Source organism: Neomonachus schauinslandi, chromosome 1 (assembly GCF_002201575.2).
Source record: "Neomonachus schauinslandi chromosome 1, ASM220157v2, whole genome shotgun sequence".
Lineage (NCBI taxonomy): Eukaryota > Metazoa > Chordata > Mammalia > Carnivora > Phocidae > Neomonachus > Neomonachus schauinslandi.
The window spans coordinates 56,929,666-56,952,165 of NC_058403.1; the positions used below are offsets into that span (position 1 = coordinate 56,929,666).

A 22,500-nucleotide genomic window follows, 5' to 3' on the forward strand; every position below is an offset into this window, starting at 1 on the left:
ACAGTATAGGCAGTTAACACATACTAGGGACAGCTTAACTGGACAGCAACAATAAAGCAATAGTTATCAGAAGTGGCTGTCAGCACCAAATTAGCACCTTTTCCCCTTATTTTCTTTATCTGCCTCATGTCATCACCCCTTCCTTCTTTTTCATAAAACCCCTTGCTTTCCCTACTAGAACACAGCACGTTTCTAGTTTCCCGGAACCCGTGCTCCCTGAACTGCGATTCCCAGACCCCCGAAGAAAAGCCTTTTTCTTTCCTTTTCCATTTTGTTCTTTCTCGGTTTCACCACCTCCTGTTATTTCACACCTGCTTAACAATGCAGGTTGCCATTCCTGAGCGCTGCGGCCCAACCGATGACTCCTCACCTCCCCCATTTCCTTTCTGTCCCTGTCAAATGAAAATGGAAAAAGTGTATTCCCCCCCACCCCCACCCCCCGTGCTTTCTCAGTTTCCCCAATCGTCACCTCTAAGAACTGGAAATGTTTCAAGGTGGGGAATTTAACCGGAACCCCGTGAGGCCGGGCTCTTGTGGGGAGTACTTGAGGGCGCGTGGACCGCCACAATGGCTCCGTGCCGGGGCGGGGACTGGCCCGCCTCCCTGAGCTGGAGGGGCTCGGCGCGCCGCGGTGAGATCCTCTGGGCTTTCCAGCTGAAGCCGGCAACCGCGCGCGGCCGGGAGCGACCATGGGGAGGCTGGTGAGCGGGGCCGGGCGTGGAAGGAGGGCGCGGGGCGGGCGATGTCGCGCCGGCGGCCCTGGGGACGGCGGCGGCCTGAGTGCGTCCGGCTGCGGCTCGCCCGGGGCTGGTTGGGCGCTGGGCTTGGTGCGGGCGCTTTCCCCGCGACGCCTAGCCTTGCCGAGAATAGGATTTTGCCTCGCGAAGGGTGGTTTCCAAGCTGGTCCCGGAGTCCCGGTTCTCTGTGCCAGTTGTCCTAGAAGGATGCCGCCAGGCGGGGGCCTCGGAGACGGAGACGCTTCTCTCGAGATCATTGTCCTCGGAGGGGACCTGGGCGGGGAGGCGCGCGCCGGCGGCCGGCCGGTCCTCCGGGCAGGCTGGCGGCTGTGCTCCCTGGCCCCGACCCGAGCGCACGAAAGCACATCCTATTGTATGCTGTCCCAAGAAGGGGATGGCGGGTGCTGCTTTGGCTTCGTGTTGGCACCCAAAGCTGGGGTGGGGGCTGCAGGATTCAGGGCTCAGAGCTCGCTCCCTCCTTGAAGCACCGGCCTCTTTCTCCATCCTTCGGTCCTTTGCCTCGGGAGCCAGAGAGGGCCAGATAAATCAGGGTTAAACCCCAGGGTATCCAAGAGAGACAGACATTTTGTTTATTCCGGATCTGTTTACATGGCTCAAACTGAATGAGTAGATTTTTATTTATATTGGGAGAATTGAAAAGAATAATAACAATACAAGATTAAAATCCAAATACAAGTAATACCTCAAGGTATTTTCTTTTCTTTTTTTTTTTCATATATGGTTTACTGGCAAGACCAGGTCCCTGGGAACCCTGGCCCTCCTGGCAAGGGGTAGAAGTGGATTTCTCCATTTTCATTTTGTACTCCTTGTATGTGGTTTGATCAATGGATTTTTTTTTTTTTTTAGTTACCTAACATGTATTGGGATTTACTGTATCTTAGACACCGTATTAAGTGGTTTCAATGCTTAATTCTCATAGCAACCCAATGAAATAACAACGATATTTATTTAGTGCTTACTCGTATCACTCACTATTCTGGGGGCATTCCATGTACTAACTTGCTTAGTCTTTTCAATAGAAGGGTTGGTGCTGTTATGTTGCCTCTTTTGGAGAAGTAAAGTCATTTGTCCTGGCTCACACATATGGTATTTGTGCTAACCCCACTCATCAGCCAGAATAATTATGTATATATTTAATAGCAAGGCTTTCCTTCTAATTCCCTTGCCTCAATCATTGTGTTTTCCTTCTTAGACATTCTTGGCTCCCAGCTCACACACTGTGTTCTGGTGTGCGTCTGCTTTCTCTCTTATCCTAAAACACAAATTTTCACTGTGAGAGCCAGTCCATTCTGTATTCCTCATCATCTTTGCTAGAATTTGGGTTTCCATGTGAGAGAGAGGCATATGGTTAAAAAAAAATGGCAGAGAATTACAATGCCAAAGAAGACTTTAGTTTTGGAAGCCAAGGTGTTGAGACAGCAAGAGCCTAAGCATTTGAGTTTTAAAAGCCTAAACACTGGAAAACCAAGGACATACGTTATTCCAGATGGGAAGAACGCAGGAGATGGAAGAACCAGCTTTCCTGACCCTAGGGGAAATACATATTTTCTAGGCTGGGAGAGCAAAGAGGGCCTGATTAAAGTCTGTATTCAGACACAAGCTTGCCTTCTGAAAAGGCAGCCCTGTGCCTGATCATGGTGCATGGGGAGGGAGTTCAGGAGGATGGTAAATAGAACTTACAAGGAGCTATTGAAATCCAAGAACAGAAACATCTGTGCCTTGCTTTCCTGGGAGAAACTGTGGAAAGAGACCAGCCTCCTCATCATGACAAGGGAAGAGTAAAACAGAGATGGATAGATACATGGGCATCTAGGCAAAGAGCTTGTAGAATTTCCCTTTGTCCACCCCAGGGGCACGGAATCAGGAGAACGAAAGAGAATGAGAGAAGACACTTTCTAAGTGCAAGGTTTAATTGCACAAATCGATGACCATGATGACTGGAGGGGAACACAGCCATCTTAGAGAATGCTACCGTGGATAGATGGTTGTAACCAAGGACTAGTAGCCCTGTCCCATGGCTTGGCATTGTGTGAGCCCCCAAGAATGGAGATGCAATGCCAGAGATTGGGACACTTGTGAAGTGCGGGGGTGGCAGGGGGCTGAATTGACAGAGATGATGTGATATTGACTGCAGTGAAGTCTCTACCTCTAGTTGGAATGGCAACATGAAATAACAATGAAACTCAGGTAAAGAAAAATACAGAGAGACCTACATTTCTTACACATCTCTAATACAGAAAAATATAGGGAAAAATTACATTTCTTGCCTGTACCCTTATGAACACACACATGTAGATGAAGTGAATGGATCCATGGGGCTACTGTAGTTAGTCTGTCTACATCCACCCTCTCATTTTATAATAAAATGATACCCAGAATAACATCCAATTAAATGTCACCATGTAAAAATGCCAAAGATTTCTTCCCGGACACATGAAAACAAAGCAATGCAGAAAAAAAAATAAGGACACTACTGTTTGTTTGTTTGTTTTTTTAAAGATTTATTTATTTATTTGAGAGAGAGAGAGCACGCACAAGCGGGAGGGACAGAGGGAGAGGGAGAGAGAGAGACGGAATCTCAAGCATATTCTGCACTGAATGCAAAGCTGGTGACAGGGCTTGATCCTGGGACCCTGAGATCATGACCTGAACCAAAACCAAGAGTCCAATGTTTAACTGACTGCGCCCCTCAGGTGCCCCTGGACACTACTGTTTTTTAAAAGGGGCAATTCGTATAAAATTTGCAGAATTTTCAGGGAAATCTACTTCAGCAAACTCCAAGGCAGTTTTATCTTTCTGCAAAGTGGTCCCCCCTGAGTTCCGTCTTTAATGTTAACAGAAGTGGATTCTTTGGGAAGTGGATGAAAGCATTTGTAGTCTCCGTGTTTTCTGTGTGTATTTATGGCAGTTTGTTTTCCCCGACCATCCCACGTCTTTGAGGCCTGGCTCTTGACAATGGTGGCTTTGAGAGCGCGGCCTCAAATTGCTAGGGATTGCCATAATGGAGGAGCCATATTGCTGCTTTTCCCTTCCCATATCCTGAGCACACTCTTTTATGTATTCCATTTATAGTCTGCAGTTCTGCATCCACAAAACCAAAGTTATCTGGTGGTTAAAACTTGAGCTGCAGCGTTCCCTGAGGTAGCCATGAAATTGAAGCTTCCTTAGCTTTTTGTCCACATGCAAATGCCCATGTCTTTGCTTTGCTTTCTGTCTTCAGGTGTTCAGGAGGCTCTTCTGTCATCTGTCTACCTACAGACTGATTTGGTTCTTGGCAGCAGTGATGCTATGCAGGGCGAAAGGTAAAAAGATACCCAGTTCCCCTGCATGGGGTCCAGGGAGCACAATTTCTGGAGTGGAGACATCTGGCTAGTGTTGTTTGTGCTGTGCTAGTTCATTTGTCTGCGTGAATTATTTAAACATGTAATTTGCTTAGAGGAATGGGAGTGGTTCTTTCTGCTTTACACATTTTTGTTTTCGAAGTGGAAAAAGGCTTTGACTATTTAGAAACTGTTTCCATAGATAAAACCAGATGTGAAGAAATTCTTTCTAAATTAAGATGTTTTTCACCTATCAAAGCAAATGACTTTTACATATTATTTAAATATAATTCCCTATGTTTATAAAGATATGGAAATGCTTGGGGAGTATGAATGAATATATACCCTTTTTAGAAGGTAATCTGGCAGTAAGCCTTTAAATTGGGCATGCCCCCTCTTTTACAGAAAAATATGGAAAATAATGAAATCTAGAGGTTACCTAGGTTCACAGTCTATATGAAGCATACGCCTGTGCTGTCCACTTATTTGTTGAGTTTCCTAGTTGTGCCAGACCTTTCTCCTGTGTTCCATGGGATGCCACCCCTCACTTCGCCACTGACCTTCTATCACCTTCCATGTGCTGTTGCTTTATATCAGCCTTCACAGGTGGAGACAGGGCAGGCTTCCCACCATCCATGGCACAGGCTTTACCAACGGACTTGGGGGAATCTAAATGGAATTCCATAGAAGCATCCAAGAATTGTAAACTTTCCACTAAATTATTTCTTAGTCAAATAGAAAAATCACCTAAGAAGTTAAAACTCTAGCTCAGGTTCCTTTTCTACGCTCCATTCTAAAAGCAGCAATTTCTTCAAATCTCTGCTCTGCAAAATCTCAACAAACTTTCAGAAAACCCCAACAACAGGCATAGCCTCCAGAGCTTTTCACATCTACCAAGAGTACACCTCCCTACAACTACACTTCTGCAATACTCGTGGGTTCCAATTTGTGTCTGTTGGTATGCCTACCTTCTCATCCTTGACATTGTTGAAGGGCCACTGAGAGGACGTTGCTTCTTTTTTTTTTTTTATGATACTAGCCAACGTGTTCTCTGTGTTATTCATTTAAAAAAAAAACAGATTTTGGTGTTTTTGATTAAGTCTACATGTTGTCTACCATTGCATTAATTTGTGCTTTTATCTATATGAATTCACTCCTTTTATCTTTTGGGGGATGTTTGAATATACGTGTGTATTCATTTTTCAATCTCTCGTTTCCTAATGAAGTTAAGATTAAATATTTCCCTCTGAAGATGGCTTTATCAATTTCTATGGATTTTAATACATTATATTCTCCTTGTCATTTATAGTAATTGATTATTCTTGCTATGACTTCTGGTGTAATTAGAGTTGAAAAAAGTATGTAAATTTCTTGTTTATTACATTGTGGACAGTGTTCAAGGTCATAGGGTAAGAGCTTTTTTTGCATCTTATTTCAAGTTCAATTTGGGGGAATGTTTGTAAAGATTGTATGTTCTCTTTTGGTAAAAGTTTATAAATACATACCTATATACACATACACATATGATTTATATATATAATGATTTATATATAAATATTCATTTTTCAAATCTTCTCATCCTTACATTTGACTTTTTTGCTTTATCTGTATTTTTTAATATGTGGAAGTGAAAATTCTGAGCAAACTATGGAAAACTCTCCCATTATTTTTGTGGATTTAAAATTTTTCTTTTCAATTCTATGGCTTTTTATATGTTTCACTTATGTTGTTAGGTACAGAAAGGTTTGTTTGTTTAAAGATTTATTTATTTGAGAGACAGAGAGAGAGAGAACATGGAGGGGGAGGGAGAGAGAGAGAATCTCAAGCAGACTCCCTGCTGAGTGCGGAGCCTGATGTGGGGCTAAATGCCATGACCCTGAGATCATGACCTGAGCTGAAATCAAGCATTGAATGGTTAACTGACTGAGCCACCCAGGTGTCCCAACATAAAGATTCATAATGTATATATCTTATTTTAGATTGCTCCTTTTATCATTTTGAAAAATACATTTTTGTCCCTTACAGCGTTTTTGTCTCCCATTCTTCCTTTTCCCTTCTTCTAAGTCTCAGTGATGATATTGAAATATTCCAGGTCTTTGAATTTTTCTTGAATTTTTTCCATATCTTTATGCTTTTGTGCTACATTCTGGGAAGAATGTAGCACAAAAGCACACTTAACTAGTTGACCCTTCAGTGATGTCCATTCTCCTAAATCAGCCAAATCATTAAGATTTTATATTTGTCATTTTCTACAACTCTAATTTCTACTGTTTACAATGCTGGCTTCTTTTTATACTTAAGAGATCATGTTTATTCATGTCAAAGTGTTTCTTGATTCATTATGTCTTTATTCATTTAGTTTGAGTTCCTGGGTTTGTAGAGTTTATTCTTTCATTGAGTCAGCTTTCTCAAATGTCTGCCTAGTTGTTATTGTATTAAGATTTCCTATTGAATCATCTCTCATATCAATATGAGTAGCCAGCATTGACGGGGGAAGAAATTATTGTCATGCCTTATATTCTGCATTGCATTAAGTAAAAATGTGGGAATGCGTAGTAAATTGTTATTTGATTGTCAAAGCCATCTGGTACTATGTAGCCTCCTGAAGCATTGTCCCGCATGTTCTTCTACCTTATGTTCCTATATTCACCACTGCTTCCCGGAGGCAAAAACTGCTATTGCTGACCCTTCTTTATAGGGTGTGTGTGTGTGGAATGTATAGGCCTGTTACATCTTCTTCACCTAAACGGATCACTCTGCCAATTGTCCGTTGGCCCTTTCTTTCTTCAGCACCTCTAGGCATGAACACTCCTGGTGATGCTTCTATTCTGTCTGGCAATTTGCATCTCCAACCCCATTCTACCTGCTTTCAGCTTACAGGGATTCTTTGCACAATTTCTGTCACTGAAAGTTTGCTTTCTTGTTTTTTTACTCTGTTACTCTTAAAGATTGAATAAATGTATTTGAACTTATATTTCTCTAGCAACATCAAGGATGTAGGTAAATGTTTTCTTTGCATTTTTCTCTATCTTTTCTATGTTTAACTTTGAACATGCATTTTTTAAATCAGAAAAATGTGTATTTTTATGTATTAAATTTTAAAATATAAATGTTCTTTTATGATTCCATGATAAAAGTCATGACCCAAAATGAAAAAAAGCCGCTGAACACACCTGCTTCCTTAAGATGCTCTCTGCAAAATTCCGAGGAAGTCTTGATTGTGACATGGCAGAAAATCAAGGCTGTTAGCCCAGAAAACATGGTCACCTTCAGCAAGAACCATGGGGTTGTGGTCCAGCCTGCCTATAAAGACAAGATAAACATCACCCAGCTGGAACTCAAGAACTCAACCATTACCTTCTGGAACACCACCCTGGAGGATGAAGGGTGTTACAAGTGCCTCTTCAATACTTTTGGTTCTGGGAAGATCTCAGGAACAACCTGCCTCAGCCTCTCTGGTGAGAATCTCTGGGAATACATTGTCTCTGGCTAGAAATGTCATTTTCAAGAATGTTTGGAACCTGGTAGTAGTGCTAGTTTTTCAGGATCCTAACCTCAGAAAAGTTCATGAGAAGACACTTAGCCTTTCATGTCTGTTATAACTGTGCTTATGGTTATTTGGAAAGTTCATGGGGCTACCTTGAATCTCTGCCTGGGGTTATCTTTGCTCTGAGGAATGGTGTTCTCAGCAAGAGTAAATTAAGGACCATGGTGAGGATAATAGGTTCTTCATAAGTAGTGGTATGATTCAGACCTGGCTTTGCCATTAGCAGTCATGTGACCCTGGGAGCGTCCTATCCCACTCTCTGAACCAGAGTCTATCTATCTGCACAGTAAGTATGAAATTGATCATCTGTAGGGTCTCTAACAGCTTTAACACTTTTGGATCTGAGGACAGAGCCAGATTGGGCCTACCCAGAGCCAGTTATGGTGGTCCCTCTCATTTTGTTTCAACACAGTTCTCTTGGGATATACCTCAGAGGCTCTTCATACCAGTCAGCTAGGTATTTAACTGGATAATAAGCATTCTTTTACAATCCAAGAGGCTTAGTTTGACAAGTTTCTTTTCCATTTAACTGACACATAGCTGGGATCAAGAATTGAGAAGTGGGAATAAGGGGTAACTTTGGAGCATGACACACTTGGTAGTAGTTTTAGAAGGGAAAAGAGAAATTTAGACAGGGTTATCAGGAATGTTAAAGTGAGAGTTTGAGCACACCAAGAATATTGGACATGGGGTAAGAGGAGGATCAGTAAACGAGAGTGCAAGGGAGGTATGGCAACAGGAAAAAAAAAAAAAAACGAGGTTTCTTTCACTTATTTTGCCTATAATGAGCCCTCTCTGCAGGATCTTATGTCAGGTTTTCTTCTTGACTCTATCTTTTTGTTTTCTTTGTCTCTTTGTCTCCCTGTCCTTTTTCCTCTTTCCTCTCCCTCCAGTCTTCCCTCCTTCTTTCCTCTCCATTTTTCTCCTTCCTTCCTTCCTTCCTTGCTTCCTTCCTTCCTCCTACCTCCTCACTTGTCTTTTTTTTCCTTCTTGTGGATGTTTTTTTCATTTCTATTACTTTTTCTTTTCTTTTTTTTTTTCTCATCTTTCTCTTTTTTACCCTCCTTTACCCATAAACTTTTGTATTATTTTTTACCTGAAAACCAAACTCCCCTGAATTTTCTGGATAGTAATCCTGTTCTTTTCCACATGGATCATTTCCAGCCATACCTTATAGCTTCCATCTATAGCTTCCTTGGATGTACCAGAGAACCCTGCCACCCAGTCTCACCATGTCAACCATACTCCTCTTCCTTCACTTTTATCTGTCTTCCCCTAGTGCCCATCGACTTTAGTAATCTGGGTATTCTTTGGAAGAAGCCACAGTCCCTCTGGGCCCATTTCCTCCAACCCACTGCCACCCACCCACCTCTTGAACCTCTAAACACAGACCAGGTTTTCCTTTCGCTCCTGCCCTTTAATTATCTTGTAGGCTCCAGAGTAACCACAGGAAAGCCAGCTCGTGTTTGCTCAGCAGAGATGAACTGCACATTGAAAGTACACAATGAAAATGAATTCACTGGTCAAGGGACTTTTGAAAGGGAACAGGGTTACAGCTGGACTAAAATAATGTGCTTTTCTCATAAACTATTTTGTCTTAATTCTATCAGGTGATCTCCAAGGTCCTTTCAACTGTCATTCTGTGATTTTCTGGTTATCAGCAGTGAATTTCTAATTTACATTTTCTGTAGATATTCCAAGCAGGGACTTTCCAAGTCTCCTCCTTGCATCTCATTCCCTGGTCCAGCTCTGAAAGGCCATCTCTAAGCACTCCCTCTGCGGGCTCTCTGGTCTGAAACCGCCCTGGGGCTTCTGAGAAGTGCAGCCTACCTCTATGGCCATGCTGACGGGTGACCATTGTCAGACTATGAGAGGGACACCCAGAAGAAGCCAGAGATGCTGCCTTGCCCATGGAAATGGAGAACAGAATATTAGGCTCTGGATCATTTGGGAAAGAAGAATCCCACCCCCCCGCCCCATTCAGCTAATTCCCCTGCAGACAAACTACAGAGAGGATTTTTCTTGTTACAGGGCTGTCTTAGGCCAGTTTCCATCCTGCCAGCCAGAGGATTAGACACAGGAAGAACTGAGGAGCTCCACTTTGGGTTGGATGTGCCACCTTATCCCTTGAGCCCCCAGTGTCTTTCTGTAAAGATCTTCCTTCCTCCTCTGAGGAGAATGTGGGGCTTAACTGATGGCAGACCATCATTTTTTTTTTTTTTTGTCCCAGTACAGCCCACAGTGTTCCTTCACTATAAATTCTTCGAAGACCACCTAAATATCACTTGCTCTGCCAATGCCCGCCCAGCCCCTGTGATCTCCTGGAAGGTATCTGGGTCAGGGATTGAAAACAGTACTGAGGTTCTCTTTCACCCCAATGGGACCACGTCTGTCACGAGCGTTCTCCAGATCAAAGACCCCAAGCGTCAAGTGGGGAAGGAGGTGGTCTGCCAGGTGCTGCACCTGGGGAATGTGACCAGCGTCATGCAAACTGTGCATAAAGGTAAGAGAAGGCTGCAGTTGCATCTGTGTACACACAACTGGAAAGTGGTGAATGTTCTGCAGAGCCTCTTGGCCTCTTAGCCAAGGAGCTAATAAGAGAGAGAATGGAGTAAGTGGGGAAAGAAAAACAGAGTTGAGGAAACCAGTAAAGCCAGTTTTACTTTGGTAACTGTTGTATGTTGCCCACATACCAAACGCTTTTGTTGAGATCCATCCATGCCTTTAGTTTTCCATGCTGCTGCCATTTCCTGAGTGTCTGTTGTGTGCCAGGTGTTGGGACTGTTGAAATGCGACAGTAAGCAAGACTCAGTCCCTGTGCTCAGAAAGCTTCTGTTCTACTGCGGATAACACAATGGGCAATTACACAACTGCGTGCGAAATGCTTCAGGAAGAAAGCTACGCTGCACCCGGGAGGATTGAGAGTGGGGAGGAGAGGATCAGCTCAGTCTGGAGGGAGCAGGAAGATTTCCTGGAAGAAGTGACGTCCATGAGGAAGGCTTTGCATCCTCTGCGCTGTAGAACAGGGCCACAGAGCTTTTAAGAAAGGGGCCAATGTGAGGATGTTTTCCTCACCCCTTTGAAACAAACTGCATCCTGAGCAAGATTGCTTTTGCTTTCTTGTGTTTCTCTCTAAGCTGCTAGCTCTGGGCCTCATGGACACAGGAAGTGAGGCCTGTGGGCGGGAGAAGAGAGGGAGCGGCAGTTTTAGGCAAGATGCTTTGGGAATAGCCACGGTTTTCTTTATCTGTGTGGCTAAAGCATCAGCTCTGGACGAGGCTCTCATTAATAAGCCTCCTACAAAGGTACTGATGCTTTTTTTCCAGGGAGCATTTTAAGCACTAAAGCCTGGGAAAACTTTCCCCTGAATGCCTTATTGGTGTGGTTGCCTCTAGGGAACATTTCCTATAGTCATTTTGGGGGTTATTGAAAAAAACAGACTAATCAAAAAGTCAACATTTAGGTAATTTTGGGCAAAAGATTTGTAGTGTTAGATCTGGACATTTGTGAAGAGATCCTCATTTTCAGCCAAGGCAGAGGGTAAATTTCCCAGAAAAGCAAGAACCTGAAAAGGAACATGTCTTCTTGTCCAAGAATGCCAGAATCTACTTACGTCGTTTATAATGTTTATACATCGTTTGTGTAATGTTTGTTTATTCTGCGAGCATTTACTGAAAGTCTTCCATGCTTCAAGCATTTATCAAGCACTGGAACCATGGAAGTTAGACACATCTCTGTCTGAAGGGGCTTGGTTGAATTATGATGTGAGAAATCCTGTTACAGAAGTATGAGGAAGATGCTGGAAACTCCCAAATCAGGAAGCTCTTCCCCCGCTGTAGGATTGTGGAGTGACACTGAGGGGCTGCGTTTATTGTCTGTTGGAAAGAGGTTTAATAACAAAGACACAGATTAGAAGAAATACAATAAAAACATTGAGATGAATTACTCCTGGGGTTGGCATCATGAAATCCATGATTTTTTTCCTTTATATGTCTCTGTATTTTCCACAACTTCCTCAATAAATATATTATTTTAAATGGGCTGTGACCTCTGACCAAGCCTTGGTTCTGCCCCTTACTACGCTGATTTGGGGCTTACTTAGCTTCTCTGAGCCTCAGTTTTTTGTTCTGCTGTTGTTGTTGTTGTTTTTATATGTGCGATGATGATAATAATACCTAACTCTTGGGTTGTTTTGAGGATTAAATGAAATAACACATTCAAAGCTCTTATGAGATAGTAGCCACAGAAAACGTGGTTAGATTATTATTAACTAAATGTTATTGAAATAATATGAAACCATGAGTGGAGACATCAATAGGTATATATTTGAGGATAATTTTCATCGAAAGCTCCACTCTAGGAAAAGCTCATCACAACGATTGCTTTATCACTTTTTGCCTCAATGGTTTCTGCTTATGACTTTGTTTCTCCTTTTTCCCCCCTTCACCGTCTATAGGATTTTGGTTTTCAGTTCCGCTCTTGTTAAGCATTGTTTCCTTGGTAATTCTTCTGGTCTTAATCTCCATCTTACTATACTGGAAACGTCGTCGGAACCAAGACCGAGGTAAGTTATCATAGGAAGTACAAAGAAGGAAACAAATGATTTTTTAATAGCACTGTGGAGAGCCCAGGAAGATGTAAATAAGGGATGGCAACAATGTGTCCTGCTTGTTGTTGCTGGTGTTTTAGAACACTTTTGGGGTCATTTTTTTGCAGTTGGACATTAAACTGGATGTTTCTGCTTTTTATTTGCTACGATCATTTAATGGCTAATTATTTGTAAGTTGAGAGTAAGGGTCGATGAGAGGAAATGTAGACAATGTCCAATCCCTGTAGAGTCAGCTGACAGCCACACCAGAGAAAGAAGTCTCCGTATCCACACTGTGTTCTTCTACCCATTAACAAGAAGGACAGTCTCTTTTCCTTTTACAGCGAGCGCTCCCTGGGCCAGCTAGTCCACGTAAGAGACTCTGAAATTGTCCAGTATACTCACTAATTAAATAGTATTTTCTATGTTATACTCCTACTATGCTTCAAATACTATAGGCAGCTTACAGGTGACCTACACTTATTAACTCTGTCATGTCATTCTGTCCTTATAGACTATAAATTTCTTTCTGTCCCTACAACATCTATCACAGTGTCTTATGTATATGAAGTTCTCAATAAACTTTCATTAAGACAGTGAATGAATCGGATGGATGGATGGATGGACAGATAGATTTTCAAAGTGACGTTTTCAATTCTCTTTTTCTTATTGTAATTTCAGTACCTCATAAATGCTGAGTCTAAAACCTTGGGAGATACTATAAAATGAGAAGCTATAAAACAAGAGGAGTCAGCTAGAGAGAGAGATTTAAATTTTTTTGTTTTCGGGAGGCAGTGCATAATTTATTAAAGTTAATGCAAAGCTTCAGTTTATGGTGTCTGTGATGGGGATTTCCAAGGGTGAAAGGCTGATACGGGAATTTTTTCCATCTCGGATGACTGAAAGATAGGGAAGAAAAAAACTGTTGGTTTTTTAAAGTTAAATCGTAAGCTATCTTTCATGTTGTAGGTTTTTCGAACACTTAATTTTGCGTAAGCCTTATACAAGTACCAGATTAATTCTTGTGATTTTATAAGAAAAGCAACAAATCCTCAGTGTCAATGACCCTTTTGCAAAAGTAGATAAAAGTGTCTGTTCTGTGGGAAGAGGAGATTACAGATCAGATAATTTTATTGCATATAAACATAAGCCCATAGAATTCATTAGTGCTCTGCAGAATGTCAAAGGCAGTAGGCTGTTTGATTTTACTTTATCCAAACATTTCATTTTTCCCATTAGGACTTGAAGCCAGAGAGGGAAATTGACTTCCTTCCCTAAGGTCGCACAGCTAGTTAACAACAGGCTTAGGACTAGAACGCTGGTTTTGGTCTGCTGACCTCTGCCGGAATGTTCTTCCAGCTATGATGCCCTGGAGTCCTGACTTGAAAGGCATTATTGGGTTGCATGTATTTTAATCCTAGCTTGCTGTTACTGTTGTACTCTTTTGGAAAGCGTGAGGAAAGAAGTATGAAGTGTTCAAATTCATCTTAAAAAGTCCCTGTTGGACAAGAATCTTATAATACAATCTATTCAAGCCCAAGGTGAATTCCACTAGAATGGGGCATTTGCAAAATAATTGTCCTTTGTTCATTAAGTAAGCTTGGGTTTTCTGGGAAACATCATTGTTCAATGTCTTTTCTAGTTGAAGCAAAGGGAGTCAGCTTATCTTTGTTTCTAGGCTTTTTCTCATTTATGAAAATAAACACCTGAACCTCTACAGAATCTTGCAAGCACTGGGATTGCCATTTACTGATGATGTCTTCATGACATACGGTCAAATCAGTTAATTACATTGAATGTTCAGTGGCACATTTTGGGGGACTGAATTTTTTTGCTGGTTTCAAATATTTTAACAGCCAGATGATTTGGTCCCATTTACTTAAATAGCTAGTAAAACGAAGTGTCGATTATGCTGGAGACTTAAACACTCAAGATCAAAACTGAAGTTATAACAAAAGTTGGGCGAAAGGGAAGAAAACCATAGAAGATGTTGACATTTTAAATTTCTTGAAGTAGCAAATTCTGATTATCAATTTGTGATGAAAGCCAATGGACCTACTACATTTGCTTCCTCTTTCCTTACCCTTACTTTGGATTTTCTTTTTTTTTTCTCTTTTTCTTTCCATCATCTCCTGAACACCTAAAACTTTTGGATGGGCAGGAAAACATGATCAGTCAAAAATGACACCAAGTTTCTGATCCCAGTGACTGGAACAATGGTGATGTGCTCAGAAATAAGGAAGTGAAGAGGGGAACTGAATGTGTGTGAGTGTGTGTGTGCTTGTGTTCAAAGTTCATGGAGAGAGAAGGAGGAGAGGAGGGATGAATTCATTCTTGATGAATTCATTCTTGAACTCACTGAATGTGAGTAGAAAAGAATCCTCTCCAGGGAGCCGCCCCATGGTAAGACAAATCTAGTTAAGTAAGTGTGACTCAGCAACAACAAAGTCTATTTAGATCAAAATCACTTATTCATTGCTCACAAAAGCACAAGCAAATTTATAGTTTTGGGATAGAGGAGTGATCTCTAATGATGATGTCACTTTTGTAGAAAAATCACTTTTTCTTGCGATTCTGTTTAATGCCAGAGAATGGTTGTGTTCTTTTCACCAGTGAAGGTGAAAACCTCTGGAGGAAGGTATGATGACTTAGAGGCAATTTCTCTTTGTATCAGTCCTGATGGGATCATTGTAGTTACTTCCCATGAAACGACATCAGTAAGATAATAGGTTGATTAATAGGTTGATATGTTTTCAAAGAACAGCCTCTTTTCTTTGTCTTTCGTAAATCCAGTACTTTATTACTAAAATAGAAAGTGAAAAAATAAAATAAAATTTCCTAGGGAAATTTTCCACCATTCTATATTAGTTCTTGCTATTAAAACCCAGTTGATGTCATAAATGTGCCCCTTCCACAATGAAATTAAATTTGAGCTTGAGAATAGCCTTTTATTTCTCATTAGTCAACCCACCAATGATTACATGCTTCTCAAAAACTCACCTCACTTTGGGGCAGATCTTAACAGACAGATAATCACCTCAGTTTTTGAAATTTTTGAGTACTAGTTTTCTTTTGTTTGATTAAGTCAAGGCAGAATTGGCAAACAGTAGAAAATTTAGACATTCATATGAAATGCACATGCCAGATTTCACTTTTTCTTCAAGTGTCTAGCTATTTCATAGCAAAGTGGTTTTTTTTTTCTTGCCCACATTATCTATAATTACCCTGAATTCTTTCACTTCACTTCATAATAATGTAACCTGTAAATGGGCTCTTTCAATGATAATGGCAGTGTTAATAAAACACTGTGTTCTGGGTGGAATCATGCCATTTTTTTCTTTTTTAAGATTTTATTTATTTGACAGAGAGAGAGAGAAGAGCAGGGGGAGAGGGAGAAGCAGGCTCCCCGCAAAGCAGGGAGCCCGATGTGGGACTCGATCCCAGGACCCTGGGATCATGACCTGAGCCAAAGGCAGACGCTTAACTGACTGAGCCACCCAGGCGCCCCGCCATTTTTTTCTATTTTAAGCTTAGTACTATATCAAATAACAAAAGTGCCCAATGGACAATTTATGATGGTGAAATTGGTGACTAGTTAGAAGGACAATACAAAGAGTATTTGTTTCTAAAATAATAAGAATCTTTGCTTTGCGTAATAATTGTACTTAACATCTCCCTGAGGCAGGCTAGATGGGTGGTAGCCAGCACCCCTACCCCAGTTTCCTCATAGCTCTAAGCTGAAGAAATGGGGTGTTTTATACGAGAACAGTGTGGGGCAACCTTTATTGGACTGCTTAGGTCAAAACTGCTGGGAGAAATCTTGCATTCCAACGTATTTTTCTACAAGAGTTTACCCTTGAATGGGGGCAGATGCCATCCATCATACCAAAATGTCACGACCAGATGACAGAGTCACTCACTAGCAGAACCTTAAGCCTGGGCATTCTTGCCTGAGCTGTTCTGTTTTTTTTTTTTTTACCACAGACAGCAGGTACTGGAATTTTGGCAGGTTTGAAATGTTACAGTTTCTGGTAAAGAATTACTTAAGATTACACAGAGAATGAGAGGTAGCCCCAAGATAAAATCCCAGGTCTTTGCCTGCCTTGTAGGGAGGTCCACGTCCTTTCAGTTTAGGTGCGAGAAACCTGATAGCTGGAAAGGCCCTCCATGGGTCTACTTTGTGACCATTCCCAGCCCAAGGTCCAGTGAGTTAGTATCCACAGAGAGCAAAGCTCAAGGTCTTATAAATAAAATACATGTAGATTATTTGGAATTCTCTCTCTCTGTTTTTTTTTTTACTTGTAGTCCTAAGTGATTCTGCAAAAGATTATTTCCTAGAATTACCTACGTCCCTTGGAGAGAGTCACGGTCTCCCCACATCACATTGGGTCAGGAATGTCCTTATCTTTGCCAATGAAATATGCACAGGTGTGTTCTATGCTTACTGACACTTCTGTTATGTATCTTCTTCAAATGTGTTAGGATAGACATTATAAATGTTGGAAGTTAATATCTTGATCTTTCTTTTATCCAGAGCCCTAGAGGAATCACACAGAACCTGGAAAATTTACTCCCTGGTCTACTTGAATCCGACTCAGAAGGAAGGCAGGAGGAAAAGGGTCATTCTCTGAGAGACATAAAGAGCAGAAGAGGTAGGGGTAAAAGACCTAAGAATTTCAAGATTTTCTACTGCCATCTAAGCTATCCAGTGCTTGTGGGAGTTCCAAAAGGAAGTTGTTTTACCTCTCAAGTCTGTTGTAGGACTTGATTTTGTGAAGCAATGCAGTGTTGTGCTGTTGAAAGGAGACTGGACTTTGAATCAGTAGCCACAACTCAGAGGCTGACTCTGGCTCCAACCGAGGGCAACGCTCTGTCCATCACTTTATCTCAATGAGCATCCACACCCGCATCCAGAAAATTAGGAAGTTGGACCAGATCGTTTGCCATTCTGCTCCAAAAACTGATGTAATTGCAGGAAAAAAAGGAATCAAGAAAGGAAAAAGAGAAAGGAGAACACGGGAAGGTGTTAAGGACCAAAGAACTTTTCTGAGACTACCTATTACCTTTCTGTTGCTGTTCCATCTCTTCTTCCATATTGTTCTTAGGTCCACGAGTCAATTTCCTCCTCATGTGGTGGTGGTAGTCCACTACCTGCTGACTGGTTTGTTAGTAACTGGTCTTTCTAGAATCCTTGGTTTCACTGCAGTTCTTCATGTCCTCCTCTGACTGGCGTTTGCCACAATGAATATGGGACTGAATTCATTGCAAAATAACATTGACAACCTTAACTTTACTTATCTACTTGTATAGAAGAATAAGTATTGTTAGCCCAGCAGCTCACGTTTTTAAAAAAAGCATTTCCTGTCCCATTTGACTTATAATAGGATCTGGTCCTATACCAGTCATTATGAAATCAAAAGAAAATGCATGATAAAATAAAAACAGGCATTTAGGAAGTTTCGAATTTAAAGTCAATTCAAATGCTTCTCCCTCCTGGCTTCTTTTCCCATGAGTTAACTTCTCATAATAGCAGAGAAGGTATGTTTGGGTTTAGAAATCCCTTTGTTCTAAATTATATTGTTCTAACTAGTGGAACATTTTTGAACTCTTAAAAATCACAAGACCAAATTATTGACTTTTTCAGTATCTTTTGCTTTCTTTTGTCTCTACTCAGTGACCTAAGAACTAAAGCTTAAGTTGTTTTCACTGTTGAATTGAATATTTGTATATTTAGTAAGCTTTTCATATGTTATTTAAATCTGTATTATTTCTTATATTTGTATTAAGATACTGAATGATTAAAAGTGTCAAATCTAAATATTTGGTTCATGACACTCTTTTGGGAAATGTGGACATTAATGATAATCTTTAGATTTTCCCTCTTTGTGTGAAACCCTCCTCTCTCCTCTATCTCTCACCCACCAGAAGATGCCACTGACATTTCTGATTAATCACAAAGTCACAAATCAGATATCCCCGATCTGGCCAGTGAGAGCTCCGTCAGGTTGACAACTGTGCTTTGGACATGACCTGGTCAATTTGGAGCACTTCCTTGTATATGTTCTTTTGATTTTGCTTTTAGATATCAATCTTTGCAAACTGATTAAGTTACTATGGTTTTGAATTTAATCAGAGCTACCACCCTGCCTGGTATTTCAACTGCCAGATCAGGGAGGATAACTAAAGCAGTAGCTCTCAAAAATTTAGAACGTGCTTAAAAAACATTATTGAGGACCCCAGAGAGTTTCTTGTAAAGAGAAGTGTTTGCTGATATTTACCACATTCGAAACTTTCACCTTTAAAATTCACATTGTGAATTTTAAAAACAAAAATATACAAGCATGCATTCTCTTAGCCATCAGAATGATGTCCACATTACACATCACATAGTTTCTGGGAAGTTCCACATCACGATTGTGAGAGAATGAGCATAAAAAAGGCAAATGATGTGTTGCTGTGAACAATAGTTTTGACTTTTGTGGACCCCCTGAAATGGTCTCAGGGACAATATTAAAGACTGATCATTTAAAGTATATGCAAAGAAGGAGACCACATTATGAGAAGATTTCATGAGTCTTTCCCAAAGAGACTCCTTATTAAACAGATATCTTTACAATGCCTAAGCATTCTATTATTTCGCCATAACTTATTGCAGAGAGCCCGAGGACTAATCCTTCTTCATCACTAATACAGGAGTACCTTGGAGATATTGTGGGTTTGGTTTCAGACCTCTGCAAAAAAGCAAATATCACAATAAAACACCTCAGATGAATTTCTTGGTTTCCCAGTGCATATAAAAGTTATGTTGACAGTATACTGTACTCTCTTAAGGGTGCATTAACATTATGTCTAAAAAAAAAAAAAAACCAACTATGTACGTACCTTAGTTTAAAAATACTTTATTGCTAAAAAATGCTAACCATCATCTGAACTTTCAGCAAATCATAACCATTGATCACAGATCACCTAGCAAATAGAATGGTAATGAAAAATTTTGGAAAATTGCGAGAATTACCAACATGTGACACAGAGACATGCAGTGAGCAAATGTTTCTGGAAAAATGGCACCAATAGACTTGCTCGAGGCAGGGTTGCCACAAATCTGCAATTTGTAAAAAACACAGTATCTGTGAGGTGCAATAAAGCAAGGTACACTTTAATTCAATTAAATTGGCTTACGAAATGGCTTCTCAGTTACCTTGGAGGATACTGAGAGACTTGGACTTCGAATAGTAGGTTGTGATGGACAAGACCTGGGAGGGTCGTAGCCAATGGAGGCAGGAGGAGGAAGGGGGGACCCGAATCAGACCCGGATCACGTGGTTCTGCCCCAGAAAGTGGATGCGTGTGAAACACCTTTATTGCCCTGTGACCCTTGCCCCCTCACCTCTGGGAGGGCTCACCAACTCCTTTGTACTTATTCTGAATGTTCCAGTTAAGGGTGCTTTTTTTGTATTTGTGAATTGGAAAGAGGCAGCTTGGGCTTTGCCTGTTTATATAAGATTGGGAAAGTTGTAAACATTCGAGTCACTTAAAATAATTCAATCATGTAGTTCTGTTGCTGGTAAAAATTTAGAAAAATTCCAAGGTGGTGCTAAACCTGCCTCAGAGACAGGGGAAATCAAAAGAAATCCTTTGTGCTTAAATAAAACTAAAACTGAAGATGAGAATTTGGGGGAGTGGGTAAAAATTTACTAATTACCAACCAGGTAACATTTATAAATGCAGGTTCAAAAAGTACAAAATCCATATTGTAACTAGGGATCATAAAGCTTTGGTTAAAACAGTTTTCTTTTTCACAAACGAACTTTTTTCTATGACTATTCTTAGCCTTCCAAGAAAGAGGTTTAACTTTTTTAAAAATAAAGCTCCCTAGCGGCGCCTGGGTGGCTCAGTGGGTTGAGGGTCAGATTCTTGATTTAGGTGCAGGTCGTGATCTCAGGGTCATGAGATCTAGCCCCATGAGGGGCTCCATGCTCAGCAGGGAGTCTGCTGCTCTCCCTCTTCCTCTGTCCCTCCCCCTGCTCATGAGTGGGGCCCCCTCTAAAAATAAATACATAAAATCTAAAACAAACAAACAAAAAAGAAACCATTGCCGAGTTTTTAAAATAAATAAATAAATAAACTCCCTAAATTAATTCCTCACAACTGTAATGTCTTTTGGTTTGGGGGTTTTATATTTGCCCCCACGATATTCCAGATTTGACCTCAGTCTCCCCGCCACAGTTGCTCAGGCAGACGAACTTGCACGAGGTCACACAGAGCTGCGGTTCATTTCTAAGCAAGCAAACTTCTGCCCAGGCATCACATTCCTTTGAGCCTTGTGCGATCAGGAACGTGTCAAAGCCCATTTTTCTCGGTGTGAAAAATGAGGCCCCAAGCTCTTCAGTGACTTTTCCTCAGGTAACACTGTAACCATGAGATGGACTGAAACTCCTGCTGGGAACCCCAGGCTTCCTGCCCAGGACTCTCTCTGTCCTCTGCACTCACCCCATGATTCAGCCCCCACCCTACTCATCCATCCTGTTTGTTCTATCAGCACTCAGAATCCAATTCCTACCCCCAATCCTACCACCTTGCCCCAACCATCACTATCTTTCTCTGAGACCCTTGTCAAAGCTTTCTTTTTTAGTCTCCCTGCTCTTTCTCCCCTGTTCGGTCTATTCTCATAACTGTGTTAAAATGTAAGGCAAGGGGCGCCTGGGTCGCTCAGTCATTAAGCATCTGCCTTTGGCTCAGGTCATGATCCCAGGGTCTTGGGATCGAGCCCTGCATCGGGCTCCCTGCTCTGTGGGAAGCCTGCTTCTCCCTCTCCCACTCCCGCTGTTTGTGTTTCTGCTCTCGCTATCTCTCTCTGTGTCAAATAAATAAATAAAATATTAAAAAGAAAATGTAAGGCAATACAAATCATGTCATTCTGCACAAAATGTCCAAATGTTTTGCATTTTATTTAGAGTAGAAGCCAAAGTCTTTATGTGGGCTATAAGGCTCTCCATGATCAGGGCCCCTGATAACTCTCTGAAATCATCTGCCCCTCTTTCTCCTGATGGCGCTCTGCCAGCGACACTAGCCTCCTTTCATTTCACCACCTTCAGCCGTGCCTCCACCCCAGGGTCTTGGCACCTACTATTTTCTCTGCCTGGAATGTTCTTTCTGAAGACAGCCACTGAAGCCCTTTCCCCAACAAATACTCTCCTTCTCCTGCTTTATTTTTCTCCGTTGCACCCACCGCCATCTAGCATACTCTATGCTTTATTTATTTCATGTATTATGTATCTTCTCCCATTAGATGGTAAGCAGAGATTTTTATCTGCTTGCTTGCTTGCTTTTTCCTAGCACCTAGTACAGGTGGCCAATAAATATTTTTTTTGGATAAATTCATGTTACAGTAATACATTATGGGAAGAAGGAGTAGTCCAAATAACTTTGCACTGGTATATCCTTCCTGCCCTATGGGAAAGTGTGATCGACCTAGACCGCAGAAAAAGGACTTTTAGAAACTGGTGGTCCTGAGGCATAGGGACAAGGATAATAGATGTCGAGCCAAAAGGGGATTTCAACTCCACTCCTGGCACTTAATAGTGTGTGATCTTCAGCCAGGTGCTTTATCTCTCTGAATTGACATTTCCTCAGTTATTAATTGGGTGTGTGCTCTGTCTTGCGGAGTAGCTGTAGGACTCAAGTAAGAAAGGCGTGCCCAAGTGCTGATGCATGTCTGCCCCGTTTGCTCAAAGTTCCCACCAAAACAGCACGGGCCTCAGGTCCTCAGTTGTTCTTAGATTCCTCCTCACCCCCACAGCCAGCCCCTCCCTTGTCCAGAAGTGGACGTGGGGCCGAGGAGGACGGGGGCCTACTGGCAGTGGGGGCTGTGCTCTTGCTGGGCAGAGATAGATCCAGCCGGGCTTGTTTCCAACAGAGGCAGATGTCCAGTGCACCCTCCGGGACGACTTGGCCTTTCCTTGCCCTGAAAGAGAATAAAACACACAAAAGTTGAAGTCCTTTCTCTTTAGCATTGGCTTTCTTTTTCTTTCTTTCTTTCTTTCTTTCTTTCTTTCTTTCTTTCTTTCTTTCTTTTCTTTTTTCTTTTTTCTTTTTCTTTCTTCTTTCTTTCTTTCTTTCTTTCTTTCTTTTCTTTTTTCTTTTGTTCTTTCTTTCTTTCTCCTTTTTCTTTTGTTCTTTCTTTCTTTCTTTCTTTCTTTCTTTCTCCTTTTTCTTTTCTTTCTTTCTTTCTTTCTTTCTTTCTTTCTTTCTTTCTTTCTTTCTTTCTTTCTTTCTTTCTTTCTTTCTT

The 22,500-nt window shown here is 41.3% G+C and overlaps 1 protein-coding gene across 3 annotated transcripts; it reads left to right on the top strand.

The window, feature by feature from the left end:
• The first annotated feature begins 598 nt into the window (after nucleotides 1-598).
• Nucleotides 599-17,669, top strand: LOC110582501 (OX-2 membrane glycoprotein-like). 3 transcript variants are annotated; one of them, XM_021692537.2, is made up of 5 exons: nucleotides 599-701; nucleotides 7,216-7,536; nucleotides 9,856-10,128; nucleotides 12,082-12,189; nucleotides 16,748-17,669. In XM_021692537.2, exons 2-5 carry the CDS (start codon nucleotides 7,218-7,220, stop codon nucleotides 16,753-16,755), a joined length of 708 nt encoding a protein of 235 aa, XP_021548212.2. In that variant the 5' UTR covers nucleotides 599-701; nucleotides 7,216-7,217; the 3' UTR covers nucleotides 16,756-17,669. The 3 variants fall into 3 exon arrangements, with proteins under 3 accessions (XP_021548212.2, XP_021548211.1, XP_021548213.1); XM_021692536.2 differs by lacking the exon at nucleotides 599-701 and having other exon boundaries at nucleotides 7,132-7,536; XM_021692538.2 differs by lacking the exon at nucleotides 599-701 and having other exon boundaries at nucleotides 7,382-7,536; nucleotides 9,861-10,128.
• The last annotated feature ends 4,831 nt before the right edge of the window (nucleotides 17,670-22,500 follow it).

Coding starts and splice junctions, on each gene's coding strand:
- LOC110582501 (XM_021692536.2), top strand. CDS start 7,188: ATGTTCTTTTATGATTCCATGATAAAAGTCATGACCCAAAATGAAAAA. Junction 7,537..9,855: donor AACCTGCCTCAGCCTCTCTG/GTGAGAATCTCT, acceptor TTTTTGTCCCAG/TACAGCCCACAGTGTTCCTT. Junction 10,129..12,081: donor CATGCAAACTGTGCATAAAG/GTAAGAGAAGGC, acceptor CACCGTCTATAG/GATTTTGGTTTTCAGTTCCG.